Source organism: Agelaius tricolor, unplaced genomic scaffold, assembly GCF_023055355.1.
Source record: "Agelaius tricolor isolate 1412-34295 unplaced genomic scaffold, bAgeTri1.0.p SCAF_5, whole genome shotgun sequence".
NCBI classification, from domain to species: domain Eukaryota; kingdom Metazoa; phylum Chordata; class Aves; order Passeriformes; family Icteridae; genus Agelaius; species Agelaius tricolor.
This window is the reverse complement of record NW_027269265.1, coordinates 16,588,859-16,607,475: the sequence shown is the minus strand read 5'-3', so window position 1 is coordinate 16,607,475 and position 18,617 is coordinate 16,588,859. Positions and strand designations below refer to the sequence as shown.

Sequence of the window (18,617 nt, the reverse complement as noted above, 5' to 3'; positions counted from 1 at the left end):
ACAAGCCAACACAATAACAGATGCTATTTCCAGAGAAAATCTGTATTTAGAAGAGCATCTTTCACCTTCAGAACTGAGCAATTGTGGGGTTTTTAAAATCCTGTTCATAAAGCCAGGCTCTACCAGCAGGCTGGGCAATCCCTTCAGCCATTCCCAGCTAATACTTTGCTGTAAGAGTGCTTAGAACATGGCAGTGCCTGCATCTCCAGTGAAACACATGAAAAGCTGGAACAGGTGGTGGCTGCAGAATAACATGGTGGGAAAATAATGGATCTTCCCTGGGTATGAGAAGAGTAATTGAGGTCAGTCAGGCCCTAGAAAAGGCAAATAGCCTACAACTGATCTCCAAAAAGCAATTGTTAAGTGCCAGAGAAGAAGTAGAGTTCACTCAGCATGTGCATGAGCATAATGAGATCATTTGTCCAGGACAAACCAGAAAGGGAAAATAAGTGACCTCAGGGATATGAGAAAGGGAACTGGAAGAGATTGAATATTTCAGGACTTATTAATTGCTGTAGTGTTTCCTACAGATCCCTTTTTTACTCAGATACATTCCTTGATTCTTACAATGAGGTTACTGCATCATTATTTACTTCCTGGTGTAAAAGCTGTACCCAAACTCTCCCTCATGTGGCTTCACCAGTGTTTGTTGAGTTACCCAGGGGGATCAGTTTGCAACCCTCTAGAGGGATCTCAGAAGTTTGAGCTAAGCATGGGAATAGGTGAGATTTCCACAGCTGATGTGCACAGTTAAAATCTCCAGTTACACTCTGCACTGACACAGGTGAGGACAGGGGCAGGTGCAGAGACAGCTGTCACTGACATCCCCACACAAATGCCTCTGGACCATTACACTCCCTGTGGCACTGACCCTTTGGCACATGTCACCTTTCTGAGGCAGGCTTTCTGCAGAGTCTCCAAAAGTCTAGTTATGGCCATCATCCTCAGTCTTCATGCACGGCACCTGCTTTGGGGTTGAGCTATTCAAAATTGGTTCAAAGACTTACAATAACAAAATGTAATGGGTTTAAAACACTTGTCTGGACTTGCTTCAGATGAGGAAACAGAATTTTCATGTGCCATGTTGCCTTACAACTCTTTGACTTCCAAATGCAGAGCCACACCACCATTTCTGTAGCTTCTGTAAGCTTCTCTACCACATTCAGTGGAAAAGCAGCCCCTTGTTGCCTTCATTCATCAGGCCACATAAACCAGAGTGGACTGTAGAACCATAGGTCTTTGATCAAGGGTCACACCTACTTTCTCATTTTCTTTGAGTAGTTCTAGAGAGTTCTTTCTGTAAATTCTCCTGTATACAGATACACGTACAGTGCTTTACACAAATACAGGGAAGATTCCAAGGATGCTTGTTATCCTTTCATTGAAAAGCATCAGTCGTGCAGATTGACACCACCTGAGGGGTTTACCCATAGAGAATAGAGATTTATTTTGACAACAGTGCCTGTCAGGATTGAATAATATTAGGGCATACTTTTATTCCTTTTTTAAAAAAATATCTTTATGTTATGATATTTTCCTTATGCTCTAATACAGCTACATACCGTGGAAGATATTCAGTAGCATATTCTGTGAATAAGCCAGACTGGAGTACTTGCATGACCACAAATTGTACTGATTATATTGTTCTGCCATCTCTAGACAGAGAAAAATTATTATACAAGTTCTACTGATGCTGATACCATGTTTATGAGACAATAAAAGTTGGCTCTTCTGAAGGCTAAGTAAAAAAAAAAAAAAGTAAATATGAATACAGGACTCCAACTGAAGAGGAGAGAGCTCACATGAATGGCCCTGGATATGACACTCAGTGGTAGTGGGTGACCAGGTTCTTGAAAGAAGTTGAGTTTTTTAAACAAAGTTATTGTAGTCAGTGAAAATCACCAGTTGAAAAGTGATTTTGTGGGATCCAGGAAACTCTTGGGTGAAATAACATTTTGTTTCTGTGTCAAAAAAGTCAATTCCCTAAAAATATCTCAAAGTCAAATAAGCAGATGATCGGATTCATTCTACTCCTTCTGTCACCTAACCCAACTAGCATGAACAAATTTTTTCATTTATCAAAACAGCTTCTCCTTCCCAATTACTGTTATCTGTATCAAAGATTACTGCCATATCTGCTTTCTTTTACCTTTATTCCAGTTATTGCATTGCCAATAGGTGCTGTATACACAGTGGAAGGCAGTTTTTCTGCTGAGAACCTATGTTCAAACAGACATGACAGCTGACTGGCAGGAGAGGCAAAGAGCTGTCCCTTCCCTGCCAGCCTGAGCAAGCAAAGCCAGAGGGAAGCCCCACAGACCCAGAGCAGGGTCTGTGCTCTCCCTTGGTGCTGGTCACAACACTGGCCATTAACCATATGGCAAAACTCTTCATGTTAGAAAATCATCAGCAGTGGATTAGAATAAAGAATCATTTTTTGAGCAGACCCGGAATTCTGTCTGCTTTTGAGGAGTTCTGGCCTCAAAGAGGAACATGAATATATGAAACAGTTGCATGTTTACATTTTTAGCTTTCATGCTGTAAAAACCTGACATGCGTAGTCTGCTTTTTTATTTGGTGAGAATTGCTGTAATATTTGAGTCTGCAGTGGTGTATTGAAAACAGACCCCTGACTAGGAAATAGAGAGTTTAGATGTTATAAACTGCTAGTAATTTATTATTTTAGATTGGCATATATTTTGGCAAAGTTTAAGTTGGCTGGAGTGATAGTGAGTGATGAAAGATGTTATGGCGGTTGAGAAGTGGCTGAATTCCTTTGTTTCCAGACTTTTCACTTTTTTTTAAGGCGCAGAATGTTTATATAGAAAGTGTAACATTGTTTTATGAGTATTTGCTGGACCCTGCTAAAACCAAGCACTCAAGCTTTACTCTTTTAACAAAGTGTTTTGTTATGGAATTCCTCTGGGTTTTGATGTTTCTAAATTAGGGTTAAATCAGGTTGGTATGTGGGGGCCATGGGAGAACAGGCCAGAAGTGACAAACTGTCTGATGTCTAGCAGGGTGTGCTTCCACTCCAGGAGGTGATGTGGTGGCAGGAAAAGAGGACTCCTCAACTGGGCATGAAGGAGCCATAACATAAGGGCACAAAAAGGGGAAAGAGGGGATTTTAAACACTGGGAAAGCTGCCAGCATTTTAAGAGTTGGACATTTTCAGTGCAAGACCGTGCCTGCCCCACAGCTGCTATTTGGTCCACCAGAACCTGCATGCTTCCTATGTTTTATTTCCATCGTCTGGAGCAGGAGCACTTTCAGTCCCATGGTTACAAATTATCATTCTTCCTTCCCAGTCATCTCTATTTTTCCCTCCAAGACTGTGGTACTTGATGAGCCATGATACACTCAGGAAACAAATTCTTGTTTCTGATATTTCTCTGCCCATTTCCTCTGCATTTATCTCCTCCAAGTCGGCTGCTCATAAAACTCATTGGCTTTCTGCCTTCAGCTTGGCTCACTAAATCCTGGAGTCAGTCTCCAGGCTTTTTGTTTTTACAATAAAGGACAGAGCTCTGAGCCACAGCATCCTGGGATGTTGTAGCACCAGAGAGAAAACCTTTAAACCATTAAGAAACAGAAGCTGCTAAACTCAGTGTTTCATTGCTGAGAGCATCAGGGCTTCCTTCAAGCTGAGTACAAGGAAAAAGAGCAGAGTTTCTACTAATTTACAAATCTTACTAGGAACAAGAGGCAGTTTTCTGATTGTATCATGCAGTCTATGTTGTAATAACTTTCCAAGTCTGTATTCTCCCATTTAATACTCCACTTTAATGAAGACCTCACATTGCTACTCTGCTCCTAGTTGCTCACATTATAATCTTTGTAAACCTCTCCCAAGTAGCACTGAGCACTTCCAGTTCTCAAAAGACAAGCAAAGGCTATCCTTCCTGTCCTAGCAATGCTAGAGAGCCAAAAAGCCAGTAAGGAAAAGCAAAGTTAAAGAGCTTGTTTCAAACAGATTTAAGAACAAGGCATATAAACCCTCATCCCTATTAAAATAAAAGACCAAAGTGCCGGTGGCTTCAACACGCCTTATACCTTCCAACTATACAATTTTTAATTTTTTTTCAAACTATTAAACATATGTATAGATTTAGCTTAGCACTGAGAGGCCTCAGCTGGAATACTTTTCACAGTTTTGGGCACTGTGCTTCAAAAAAGATGTGAACCAACTGGAGAGAATCCAGATGAGAGCAACAAGAATGATCAAAGATCCAGAAAATGTGATGTATGAGGAAAGACCAAAAGAATTGGGTTTGTTTAGACTAGAGAAGAACAGTCTGAGGGGAGACATGACAACAGTCTTCAGACACGTTAGACTGCTGCAAAGGGGAAGATAAACTGTTCTCAATTTCTACTGGAAGTAGGCTAAAAAGCAACAGATTACAATGGAGATTCAGATTAGACTTTTGAAGAAACTTTTTTTTTTTTGTTACAGCAGTTATACCTGAGAAGACAATGCCCATGAAAACTGTGGGACCCCACTGGTTGAGATTGGGGTACTGGTATACTCTGGTCTGCATGAATAAGACTGTTCCTAGTCCTTTTCAGCTATTTCCCCCATGTTAGAAGTGTAGGAGAGAGATTGCAAGTGAAAAAAAAAAAACCAAACAATTAATATTTTCTGAAGGAATATGGACAGGTCTGACCTGAGTGGTCTTTGAACAGGAGATTAATTGCAGCTATACCTACAGAGTTAGTATTACTACCTTGTAGCCATTATACAGTGTTTGTAACTATCACACTCAGGAAAACAGGGAAAAATAAAATTCTGATCCTTATCTGCTCTAAAGCCTCTACTTATGCTGGACACTATTCTGGCAGTGGAGGCCTGTGTCAAAAATCTTGAGTGTAAATAAGCATAAAATCCTAAATGTTGTAAAACACACCATCCAGTGATAGATTTCTATGAACTCTGTTATATAGAAAGATTTAATACAGAAAGGAACCCAAACATGTGACACTTTGTCAGAAAGCAAAAGATTACATAGTACAACATGTTTTTTGGAATGAATTTACAATTAATTTTAACTATAAAATAGAGTGAAAAAAACAGGTGAAACTAAGACAAATGCAGGGTGAATTGAAACAAAGTGCCTGACTGGTAATTCCAGAGATAATTGGGAATGCAAACTGGGACTCCTGAGGTCCCTTGTTTCAATAGGTGGGTTTTTTGTTTCTGTTTCTGCTTGTTTTTCTGCTTTTCATTTATAATGAAAAAAAAATTAAAAAAGGCAAGATTGCAAAAGCCAGCTTTTTCCTCAGTTTTTTTGGTGCTTTCTGCTAAGCAGCCTTGGAGCTACAAAGGTTCACAGTCTTTCACATAGACTCATGCCCTAGAAGTGTTTACAGTGAGAAGAAGGATCCTTAAAATACATGACCACACAGACAATCATATGGGATCTTCAGATGTTTGCATCCTGGTTGGGACTGTGCATGAAGAGGCCTCTAGACACACATAGGTCACCAGCTCTGTGGAAATGGTGATTTGGTCCGGAGCTTCTATAGTACTGGCTTTTGAGGAGAGAGTTGTGCAGAGGAGGAACTGTCTCTTCTGGCTTAATGTTTCCAGGGCACAGACTGGAGGTTTAGAAGGAGTACTGTGATACAAATATCCTCAGCCGGATGACAGAGCTGCCTCTGAAGTTGATGACGGTGTTTACAGTGATCATTTCCAAGTCCAGCTCGATCGTGCGCGGCCCCTTCACGGGCCGGGTCATCACCAGAGTGGCACTGATGGGTCCTGTTTGCTGTGCATGAAACAAGAGAAAGCAGGTGAGATTGCCAAAACTAGTTCTTCAAAGCCATTTTCTTACTAGTCTTCAAGCAGCTAAAATAGGCGTTTTCTGTTTCATTCTTTGACACCACTGCAACTGATGGGACAGAGTTTCATTTCAGCATTTGGCTTCTTTTCAGTGTGAACTGTCACCTTCTACAGTTTGTAAAGCCTTTGGGAGCTCTGCACATTAAAGGAGCTATTGAACACAGACACTTGCTATTGCTCAAGAAAGAAAAAATTGAAAACATGGGTTTAGGGTATAAACAAGTAATTATACATTTTTGTTTGTTTGTTTGTTTGAACTACTCTTTAGTTTGATGTAAAGTTACTGTGAAGCAGCAGACACCCAGAAGGGCTTGTGTTAAAGGACCTGGAGAACAGGTGTTCCCGTGTGAATGGGGTCTGATTTTGTGGTACATTGTGTAGGTTAATTGTACAAACCTTACACTTTGAATATGCAATGGCACTTCAGAAAACAAGTCCTTTATTAAATGGAAGCAGACCTTGGTGATATCTGACCAGAACAGTGGATTATGTGCATTTAAAAATCAGATCTGCTATGTTTAAACCAACTGCAGTTTGTTTTCCATCAGGAGCTTACATAGGCACAGTGGGTCCTGCTTTACCTGTCCAGTTCTGCCTCAAGACTGGGTGTTTGTTACCTTTGATCAGAGAAGGCTGACACAGCCATGAGGAGTGCTGGGCATGTTGCCTGGTCTGTGCCAGGCTGGGTCCTGGTGCCTCAGCAAGGGCACAGTGTCCCTCCCATGCCCTCCCAGTGCCCAGGGAGTGGCTGCGTGGGGAATCACTGGAACAGCAGCTCGGGCAATGGAGGTGGGTGCTGGGGCCTCAGCACCTGCTGGATTGGCCCAGATGAGGGGATCAGTGGTGACTTTGCAACAGGAAAGTTCTTGTGAGATGTAGCGGAACTGCTTGTCAATTCAGGATTTTGAAACATTTTCATTTTCTTACAGTGGGAATCTGAGATTCTTGTGAGAAATATGTCCTGGAATCTATCCCACTACCCCTGTCCATGAGGGATGGGAACCTTCAGTAGCCACAGAACAGGACTTAATGTGAATGTCAGAGCCAGGTTTTGCCTGGGGCTGAAAATCAACCTCCTGAGTCACTGTCCTTGTGGATGTGCCCCATCCTCTGCAGACACCCCTGCAATCTCTGCATGTTGCTGGTGTGGCAAAGATGACTGGGGAACACAGAGATCTTCTGAGGAAAACAAATTAAAAAACCTCAGGTAATTACATTTTCTCTAACAGTGTCTACAAAAAATGAATGTTCTCAGTGGAAAAAAATCATAACAAATGAAAGCGAAGAACCCAGAAAGTAAATTTTTGGCAAAAAGGGGTAGGGTAAGTTTTTTGCTTACTTTTTTGGTTTTCACATTTTTCAATTTCCAATGAAAAGGTTTAATAAAACAGACAAGAAGCATTGAGTCTTTTGGTTACACTTTTGATTGTCCATCAAATAAAAAACAGTTTGGCACAATAGTTTCTCTTGAGCTTGGGAAACCTGAGCTATATGGGTACAGCTGTGGGCTTTCCTAAACCTGCTGTCTCATAGGAGAGGCATGTTTGCTTTGGGTAGGTTACTCTCCTGAGAGATCCAGCCGTTCCTGCAGATCAGCACACTGCTGTGCACATCTGTGTGTAAAAAGAATGCCTCATACTGAAGGTTTAAGTGACAGTCACAAGAAGCTCAGTTGTGCCATCAGGACGTTCAGCCAACAACAAGATGCTCCATGTTTCCCTCAGGGAGCACTGGACTTACCCGCATGTAGAATTCCCTGCCCTCGTTCCCTGATTTGATTTGGAAGATGTAGTAGGCTCCAGGGTAGCGAGTTGTTGCTTGCATCTGAAAAATATCCGAAGGCACAGACCTCCCAGACACCATATCCATCACTCTGTACAGGATGGTGAAGGGCTGATCTCGGCACCCAGGGTTTTCAGCTGGACACATGCAGCGGCTGGTTGTCAGAAAGAGGATGGTCAGAGATAGAATTGTCAGCAGGGGTTACAAATTGCTGTAATATTTGATTATTTATATAAATAAATGTGCATAAATAAATAAACAAATAATGCCGTTGGCCAGCTAAAAGAATCAATGAAACTTGTAATGAATTTTCTCACTTTTAGCATTTTCTGTATTGCTGTTCTGGCTTATATCCTGCCTCTTTTTTCTTGTCTTCTTGGTGAAAATACCTTGGCATTCTCCTTAGATCACTCAAAAATGTGAACTTTCTTTGAAGTAGCCCTGCAAGTGTAGAATACTCTGTACATGTTTATTCTGATAGTAATTTATACTGAACTGTCCCCAGAATATTATTAGATAATTTCACTGGTAGTACTACATAAACAGTAGTAATTTTTGTTTCACTATATTTTGTACACTACATGGAAACATATAGTTGACATCCTGGATCAAACCAAAGCTCTAACATCAAATGCAGAGCCTTAAGGACGAAGAAGAAGATAGCAAGCCAAGCATGCGACACTTCCACCAACAGTCTCCAATTGTTTGTGACTCAGGGAATCCTTGAAACAAAAATTTCTTTCTATTCGTCAGCTATTAATGCCTTTCTTATCCATCAGCTTTTCCAGCTTCCCACATGAATGTTTGGCATCCACAGCCCCCTGTGGCCAGAAGCCCCACAGACCCTTTCATCTCTCTTTGCATGGCCTCTTTCTGACTTTATCTGGTGCTCCCAGCTGTCTACCTGAAAGGAGAGCAGCCAGTCAATCCCTGCTCATCCTCCTCACCCATCTCAGGGCTTCATATTTGACCCTGTTCATGGCTGAAGTGCTCTAATTTGGCTGTTACTCACAAGGAAGCTATTCATACTTGTGATCATCCTAATTGCTTCTTATGAACCTTTATCCAGGTGTATTTCTTTTGACAGGAGGGGAAGGAACTGCACAGTCTTAAAGATTTGGTACACAATAGCTTGTGCTCCAAGGATATTCTCTACCTATTAAAATTTGGAATTCAGATTGCTTTTCTGACCTCTAGTGAGTACTGCAGATCATGGAACTAGACCACTCAAATCTCAGTTTGCATCAATTATGATCAGATCAGTGATCCTTATTTAATTTGTGAATTTGTGATTTTCTTTTTACTTTAAATTCATCTAAACCAAATTTCATCTGCCATTTTTATTGCACAGTCATTGAGGCTTATTCTGTAGTATTTTTCTACCCGCTTTTATCTACTGTCTTCAGATATTGTTCCAGACTTTGCCCATCTCATGGTTTATTCTTTTCCCCAGGTTGCTTATGATGGACCAAGTAGGTCCAGCTCAGACCTCTGCAGAAATTCAGCATGAAAATTGACAATTTAATACTATCCACTGTTCAATTTTTATCTTTCAGCTTCTTATTTTTCTGTTTCAGGGACTTTTCTCTGTTACTTATGGACATGACTGCTTCATGTCCATGATAACTGTGTGAGGGTCTTTTCAGAAGCCTTTGGAAATGCAAACAGACTGCATCAGTCCCTGTGCCCTAGCCACATGCTGCTGATTTCTTCAGAGAACTCTAAGGAAGTTGTAAAGCAGGATATCCCTTTATAAAAGCCATGTTGGGGGAATTTGTTGGGCAAGGGTCTTTTTGACTATTTTTCTATAACCTTCACTGCTGACATCAATTTCAGACAGTGCATCTGGCATGTCCCCCATCAAGAGGCTCCTGGCATTATGATCACCCAATTCCTTCCACAGAAAACACAGATGCAAGGAACTCACTTGGCTTTTATCTGACCACTTCTGGACATATGTCACTAATTAAATGCAGGCCCATCTAGACATGAGCCAAAGCCACCAAACACAAAGCTCAGAGATTGTGTTCTGATGCAAGCTGCTCTGCAAGGACTCTGTAGCTGGACTCTGGAATTTAGATGCAGATGATTCAGTTATTTCAAATTCCAGTCTAAGACTCTATCACCAATGTAGGAAAACCCAGAACTAGACAGACACTGTGTGTCCACTCTTCAGCTGCCCTAGTTCAGAAAACAATGCAAATACACTCATAAATTCTAAAGGAAAGAAGCTAATAACTAATCTTTTGCCTTTCTATAAAATATATTCGACTACCAAGCAATTCCAGATTATTGGGTTTAGTGCAAACATTGTGGATGAAATAATGTGGACTGCAGTATATTGAGATCTGTCTGGAACTGAAGTATTTTGAGCCCCAGCAAATACATACAAATGTAAAAGAAACAGAATGTTTTAAGAAAGGTAGGGTTTATTGTTTGCTTGCTCAAATGTTTCCCAGTTGAGACAGTGACAGCACTAACAGCCTCATCCAGACATACCCAATTTTTGGGCAAGGTGGGTCAGTCTGTGAACTATTCAGAACTTTTAACCTGTAAGCAATAAGAAACTATTTGTATGCTGCTCTAACTGTCATCTAATATTTTAAAGCACTTCCCAGGCATAAACTAGTTACCATTTGCAGGAAATATTCCTACTAATAAACAGGCTGCATTTGAGCATATATGAAGTCAGATATGTAAGTAAATGTATCTTACTACATCACAAGCCCTGCTGTTTTGTCAACTGATAGCTGTTTTTCCAGTCTAACTTTACATACATCTGAGTATGATATATCATAATAAATCATAGCATATCATACCTGGTGACCTGGTAAGCAATTGCAATTTATTATTTTTATAAAGCTTACCAGTGGTAAATTTATCAACAGTATGTATGTATAGCTGTTTAGACAGACTTCATGGTTGTACTGTAAAATTGCAGCTTCTTTGGTTAGATAGAACTTAGATACAACTTTCACAGACAGAATTTGCTTTTGTGGCTGTGGGTATGTTACTCACTTCTCATTAATCTGGAGATAAGGCTCCTCACATCGTACTGGGTCTAAACATTTATATTCTCCTGGGATATTGAAACAGGTTTGCTGTGAAGTGCAGGTGAAGTTTCTGATTTCACATTCATTGATATCTAAAACACAAGGAATGAGAGAATGGCTGAAGCAGGGAAATATGTACAAGATACCACTCCTACAAACTGGTTTCCATCTTAAAGAATTACCCCAAAATTCATAAAACTCTTGCACTGTGAGAGGTGGACTTTTTATAACTGCCCCCCTCTTTTAAGATCAGTTTTTACTCTGTCCACTTCTGCTAATTAGAGTGTTCCCACATGCAGAATGCTGAAAAAAAAAAGGGAAAGGAATTGGCTGCTCAAACTCTCCGACCTTAGAGAATGGGAAAAGTAGAGATGTACAGCAGAGGGGAGAGCATTTGAGGTCTTTCCTGTGTAGCTGCTTCCTATCCAATAAAGTCTTACTTAAAACAACACACCAGTTCACCTCAGCAGGAATATCTGCATAATTGGCCCCTACGAGTATTTCACTGTGCAATGCCAAGACCAGGCATCTCAATTCTTGAAAACCTCTTTCTAGACACAGGATCTACATTCTGGTCCCCGTGGGTTTCAGTCAGTGCAGGAATGTTACCTTGGCAGCTTCTACTGTCGTCAAGCAAGTTATATCCTGAAGGACAGGTACAGTAGTAAGAACCAGGCCCATTCACACATTCGTGCTGGCAGAGGAACTCTGAGAAGCTGCACTCATCCATGTCTGCAGTGGTAAAACAAAAACCAAAGTTTACTGTCTTTGGCTTTACTGTCAAAAGAGCAGTCCTGCAGGCAGGTGGCCACCCACAGTACCTGCCCATTCCCTCAGCTGGAGGCTGGTACTCTCCAGCTCCCTAGAGCTCTGCAGCGAGCTGACAAAATGCTATACAACAACTTCTTCATTAAACACTTTTTCCTAAGGAAATCAAAGCTGCTGCTGAACACAATGTATGGCTTTTAATTATTTATTTTTCTTTTCTAATACCTGTCACCTCTTGGCCACGTTTTCATTTCTGTTTTACGTCAGAGATAGATACTCTGACAACAAAGCTGCAACTGTAATTTAAAAGGAAAGACTTGGCAGCAGTTTTGTTTTATTTTTTTTTCCTTCTTTTGGAGAACAAGCTTTACGTTCCCAGGGTTCCAGCCACATGGGTTTCAGCAGAACTCCTGCAGCCAGCCCTGTCTCTTTCATATTTTTTAGCCTCTAGTCAGTTACTTCCAAGTCATTCCAGCAAGACTCCAAGAGCACATCCCAGCCTGGGTCAGACACACTGGAAGGCCCAGCCTTACAGATACATGGGAAGCCAGGCAGTCTGTCAAATCCTGATTGAAAGCAGAAACTGTGCTCTTTGCCCCTTGCTCTCGTGAATTGACCAGTCATTGTGTTGTGCAGAGCTGTGCTCAAGTGAGAAAGATGAACTTCAGAGCTGCACATGGAGCCATGGCTGACTGAGGGGAAAACACATGCAAAGGCACGAGGCTGAGGGAGGCTGCCACTAATCATTTCCTTATTTCCCTGTTCAGGGGAAGAAAGAAACAAAGGCCAGAGCCCCAGCCAGGAACTCCCAAGTTCTTATTCCCAGCTCTGACATGTTGACTCTCCCAGGCAAATCACTTTTACTCTTCAGACTGAATTTCTCTTTCTTCTAAATTGGGCTCAGTCCATTTATTCACTTCTGGTGTTTTGTGCAAATGGATTGGAAAGTATTTGAAGTCCAAATATATCCAAGTGGCTTTAGGGCTGAAATGAGATTCTCAAAAGGGAGATGAAAGGAACTCTACACCTACAGAGTCCTGTTACTCTGTGAGTTTCCCCAATGAGTTCACGGAAACAAACACCTTCCTGAAGTTCCAGAGACTGAGGGCTGACTCCATAAAGTGGCTGAGCTATCAGCCACCCTCTGGCATCCTAGCCCAGACCTCCACTATCCTGGATTTGTGTAACTGGTGCTTGGCTGCTGTCAGGTCCTGAGGGATTTGGAGCCCCAAGAGCCCTGCATTCCTGCTCTTGGGCCCACAGTGTTCCTAAATACTCCTGGCATTCTCCTGGCTGCCTGTGTGCAGACAACAGGGTGGTTGTCATTTCAGAGCACATCTAATGCACTTGGAAGACCTCTGTGATTAGAAAATAATGATGATATTGGGAAAGCCAGGTTGAAATCTCTGCCTCTCTCCTTGAATTGGGGCAAGAATGCCTTCCAGCTTCAAGGTAAGTTGGCTGCTAGGCCATGGACTAACCCCACTCCTATCGAAATAAATCTGAATCCTGGGTGTCTCTCAAGAGCGTGCCCCTGACCAGGCATTCCCTTTGTGAGCCTCAGATGTCTAGTGGTTGCTGTGGAGTGGAAGAAGCTCATCCAGAGAAACTTGACCTGCTTTGTCAAACATCTCTTGCACAAGATTGTCAGGAAAAGATTTTCTGCTCTGGATCTGGATGTTGAAAGATCCTTTTGCTGGCTCAGCTCTGAGACATGGATAAGGCTCGAGCACCACCTTATTGGCCATTGCAATGAACTTATCTGGTTCAGACCCCCAGGTAGCTCAGGAGGTGAACACATACAAAACATTCAGGAGTCTAACTGAGAAGAAGAAAATCCATCAGAATGCAGGACACTAAGTTAGGTGTTTAATTCTTAAGACCCTTTACATATTTAATATTTGTTCTTCCCCTTATAACAAGGAGATTTGCAGGGAAAATATCTTGGGAAAGACTAATCATATACACTGCATCTCACATGTCTTTTCTCTCAGAAACAGCATATTACATCTGTTTACTGTAAATTAAAACTCAAGTATTTTCCAGTGCATTTTTCCAAGACATATTGTCTGAATTTTCTAATTTTATCAGGCTGATGGTACAATAAGCAAAGAAATAAGTTTTGCCTTCAATTAAAATAAAATAATACAATAAAAACAAAATCCAGAAAGGAGAAATTACAGTGACATAAGCACAATTTATTCTGCTGTGTGCTGAACAGGTCAGCAATAACTGTACTAAGAAATTATATATTGTTTTTAAAGTGAAGCCAGAGCCATACAGGGGAAACGGGGGAAAGTTTCAGGCAGAAGTGAGCAGTCCTTAAGAGCAAGGGAAGTACATGCATTCAACAGACAAATGGAAAAGTGCTTTCTATAAACTATTTCTTTAATCATGGAGGAATGTCCTCAGGCTATCTCTACTTGCTCTAATAAAGCTTGCTGTTCAGCATTACAGAGTGCTTTCTTCTGTTTTGCTGTTACCTTGGAGCTTTTGAATATTTAGCTTATTTCTTTAAAACCATTTGTGGCCCTCCTCCATGGAGTTTTCCTGGGTATTTGCTGAGTGCTTTAGCTGGAAAGAAGATCATATGAGTTGCAGCTATCCCAATGCTACCATGGACCAAGGCAAAAAACTTTTTAAAAAGTTTGTAAAAACAATGCCTTTGAAAAAGTACACTTAATAGAATTAAAGAAACCAAAAGAGTAAAAGAGTAAATAAGAGAGTTACCACTGCAGTTAACTCCATCAGCTTCCAGTTCATAGCCAGGTTCACAGCGGCAGAGAAAAGAGCCATAGGTGTTGACACAGGTCTGAGTGCAAGGGTTTTCACTTGTACATTCATTCACATCTATGGGAAAACAATGCCAAATTCATCAGCGACTTCTCCCCAAACACCATTTTCTTTTTTTTTCTGCAGAGCATTTCAAAGAGATTAGCTGTACAGTCAGAAAGATTTGTTCTGAAAAAATATAACCAATTCAGTGTTGTTTATTTGGATCCAGGTTGATGCCTGGGAATAGCATGTTGGAAACAACATGTGTGGAAGTGAAGCATTTTGGGAATTACTTCAATTAAAAAATAACATGGAAGATGGGGATGAATTTTTTATTATAAATGTTTCTGTCCTTATCCTGAAATTTGAAAACCATTGAACCAATATTGTCATAACAGATCTGAGAAAAATGCAGCAGGATTTTCCTGAGAAAGATAATGCAATGATGAGGGGTCTTTATGGAAACCTTGGGCTAAGGCAAAAGCAATATTTTTTTCCTTGTAGGACATTAACAACTTCATCATGAGCACAGACCTCCTCCTGCAGCATGTGGGAAGATGCTCTCTGCTTTGCTAGGGCGACTGTGAAGAGGTTGTGTTGATTTTGAGGTAGCACATCACAGCAAAAGGTGATCTAATGCTTAGAACTCCAGTCTGGAACCTTGGAGACTCTGATTTACTGATCTGACAAAGGTTTCTTGTCTCAGTTGGGTCACACAACCTCACATTTTAATAACAAATTCAGTGCCTGAACACTTGGTAATTCCACTGAATTGAGTAAATTGAGGTTTTGGCCTCTGTGCATATTTCTTCTGACACAGCAGTCCTGTTGCACCTGCACCCCTTTGAGGTACTGTGAAGCTCCAGAAATATCTGTCTGACCAACCTGTGAACATTTTCAAAAGCAACACTGGGAAGGTCACTTGTGCTCTAAAAACCAAGGAAGTCTTAAGGGGTTGGCTGAAGGGGGACCAAAGATTTCAGGCCTGGTTCACCCTAGCCCTACCTTGGCAGGATCTCCCGTCGTCGTTAAGCGTGAAGCCGGGGTTGCAGGTGCAGGAGTAGGAGCCGGGCACGTTGGCGCACAGCTGCTGGCAGTAGCCGTAGCGACATTCGTCTATGTCTGCAGGGGAAAAGGAGGGAAACTGGAGTGCTCTGCATCTCCTCATGACATACAAAGCAGCCAGCACACTGAGCCAACAGCGCTGATAACACAGAAATACCCCAGCACACTGGTCATGGTGTCACAGCCAAACTTCCAGGCGTTCAGACATGGAGTTGGAGTTGAAATATTCCTCTCCCCAGTAGAATGTGGTAATGTGGTGTTATCTACATCTGGCATCTACCAGTGTGTCTGATGAATTGATTGGCATTGCTGTAACCTTCAGGTTAAATCAGGCAGCCCAGTTTGTTCCTTCAAGCAGCTCCCTCAAAGGATACCTGACAGCTGGCACAGGCTGCCAGCACAACCACAGCCAACATTGCAGTGAAATTTTGGCAGAATCAAAATAGAAACCTTCTTTGCCTCCACATATACCAAAGCTCCTCACTGGAACAGCAGTGTTTGTTACTACAGGCTTCTTTTTTGAGTGAGGATATTTTTTAAAGATTTTTTTTCAAATAGTCACATTCTCTTTTTATATGAATTTTTAACTGACAAATTACAGACTGTATAAACAGTTAGTTTAATGCCAAAATAGCAGTTTGGGCTGAATTGCAGCATTGGCACTGCATGCAACTGAGTTCTATGAGCACAAGAAAATGCTCTAAGACATGTAAGATGGTAAATGCTGGAAGATTTTTGCCTCAGAACTAAAAACTAAATGAAACACCTGGAATAGCTGTCCTTTCAAAGCCTTAACATTTCCTTTGGTATCAACCAGCTTTTGATTTATGGAGACTTTTTTAAATGGCTGTGTTAAAGCTTTGAAGCTAAATTTATGCAATAGAAAACCCAGTATATTATATGCAGTCAGTAAGATAATGTAAAGGTCAGATCAGTGGTGATGAGTACACCAGCAGCAGGCTTCACCAAAACCTGCAAAAATAACATAGATTTTAAGTAAATTAATACCTCATTCACTGACACAATGCATTACATTAAGTACATGCTTTGTCTTTTCAGGACTGTTATCTCAAGAGTGCTACATTTTGAGGATAAGGACTTCTACAGGGCTGCTTCTTGTGGCTGGGTCATGTGGATGTGCTGCACTGGCTTCTCTGTGTAAACTTTACAGGATAATTGCAACAGATAGAAGTGTAGGTTTTTGTAATGGTGATTTACCAACAGTAATTGGTAATTTCACTGAATTCCACTGCACTGCTAACAGTGCCCCAAAAAAATTTTTCTCTAAACCCCAACTTGGCCCTCTGATTACAGTAAGTATTGCTTTACTGCTTTACAGCAGCAAAGATCACTTCTCCAAAGCCAGTATAAAGTATGGAAAACTGAGACTTCTTTGAAATTTAGGGGAAAATATAGCAATTCTAAACACAATTTGCTTTTCCTTTTTCACATTGCCTTGCAATAATCCACCCCATGATTACTCAATTAGGGCAATACTGGGATGTTATTCCCTATTTTAGATAGCATAAGCAGGTACTCAAATCAATTCATCAATGCAGCCATTTCAATTCTCTGCTATAACCATCAAGCAGAAGAGTATTTTAGATCTGTGCTCAAATCCTGAATGCTGCACCCAACCATTTCATTGGGCCTGTAACTGGGAGAAGTAAATGGGTAACAGAACAGGTGATGCAGAGCAGAATCTGCCTTTCTTCCCTCCCTCATCCCCATGCTATCACATATGCCTGTACATTCCCCAGCACAAGCTTTGAGAATTTGATTTATCACAGATTAAGGAGCAGGGGCCTTGGAGACTTCTTATCCCAGGGAAACTGCAAGACAGTGACTCCCTGAAGAGGCTGTGGCTGCACAGTCCCCAGCTTGGACAGAGCTCAAGCCTGGTGCCTGCCAGGTGAATTACACAGCAGCAGTAAGGAAAGCAGCCAGGAATTCATGGAATTGGTACTTGGGAGGAGAAAGCTGGAAAATAACTGAGATGCTCCAGGGACAAATGGGCAGGGAAAGCCCTTCTCCTTCCAGTGGAGATGTGACAGGATGCCCTAGCTCTGCAGAGCTGGCACCCAACAGCCTGCATGGCAGGGAAAAAAATAATAATGGATAAATTTTCTTAAAAAAAAGTTATATGATGACTCCTAGGTCCTACCTGTGGACCTAAAATTAATGTCTACATCATCATCCTGTGTGCATGTCAAGTGAGGGGAAAGGGCTGAAGGAGAGGAGGGATGGAAGGGTTGTTTTCCTGTGCTGTTTGTTGAGCGATGTTTTTTCAACAGGACTGAACTAAAAGGATGAACAGGACATTGCTGCAAGGAAAATAATAAAATTGGAATAAAACTGCATGGAAGATTGTGAAATGGCACCCAGTTCAGAGGTAATTTTTTTCTCACTCCCAAACAAAAGAATTGGTTGACTTGGGAGTTACTGTCATTCCCATTTCTTGGTATCAAACACGGATCCCTTCAGGTCCACACTGTCACAATAACAAAAGCACAAGTCTGTTTGGGCAAAAATCTTTATGCACACATGCTTGCAATTGATCTTACATGAAAGGGAATCCTTCAGACTGGGAATATGAAAAGCCCAGTTATGACACTATTATGATGCTAGTCATATGGCATTTCCAGCTACAGTTTTGTTCCGTGGGGGAGTCTCTCTGCCAAACACCTCATTGGCACTTTCAGAGACAAAAGAGTTTCCACATAGCTGAAGGTTTAACTGTGTCCTTGGCAAGAGTGCTTAGTGACTTTAATTCAGGGAGTAACAGGTACACATACACAGATACTCAGATGCTGTAGCAATTGAGGATTTTACCTAAACACTGGCCTTCTAACAGCCAGTAGCCTTCAGTGCAGGAACAGGTATAGCCCCCTTCAGTATTTATGCAGATCTGGGTGGGGTTACACTGGTGAGAATCTGAAGCGCATTCATCCACATCTGCAACACAGAAATACAGAAGGAAAATGTTAGAAATAGCAACAACAAAAGATTGTTTCTATTGTACAGTGTGTACACTGCCTCTGTGCAAGGAATCAGAGTTTGGAGGAGTAGAGAGAATGACCATAACCTGAAGGAAAATCACGCAAATAAATGTCTGAGGGCATTTATTATGAGAATGCACATGAAATCTCTCAGTTTTGCAGGTGACCCAGTGTTTCTGGTTTTCTCCTCAAGGAAAGTCTCTCATTATCTCAAACTTTTTGTTTGAGATTTCCACATTTGCTGTCACTGAGCTGGGATTTCCATGCTGTAGAGCAGTGCTCAGTCCTAGGGAGAGGCTGCTGAAAGGATTGTGCATCCCCATTGAAAAGTAAGAG

At 41.4% G+C, this 18,617-nt stretch overlaps 1 protein-coding gene across 1 annotated transcript in view; it reads right to left on the bottom strand.

The window, feature by feature from the left end:
• Nucleotides 1-4,258: 4,258 nt before the first annotated feature.
• The window catches only part of FBLN5 (fibulin 5), a 46,001-nt gene continuing 31,642 nt past the window's right edge, over nt 4,259-18,617 (bottom strand). Inside the window, exons 5-11 of the mRNA XM_071426600.1 lie at nt 18,115-18,237; nt 15,223-15,339; nt 14,173-14,292; nt 11,284-11,406; nt 10,640-10,766; nt 7,580-7,775; nt 4,259-5,765 (exon numbers count right to left, since the gene is read on the bottom strand). Coding sequence (XP_071282701.1) covers nt 5,604-5,765; nt 7,580-7,775; nt 10,640-10,766; nt 11,284-11,406; nt 14,173-14,292; nt 15,223-15,339; nt 18,115-18,237 — 968 coding nt within the window. The 3' untranslated portion in view covers nt 4,259-5,603. The remainder of the gene's footprint in view (nt 5,766-7,579; nt 7,776-10,639; nt 10,767-11,283; nt 11,407-14,172; nt 14,293-15,222; nt 15,340-18,114; nt 18,238-18,617) is intronic.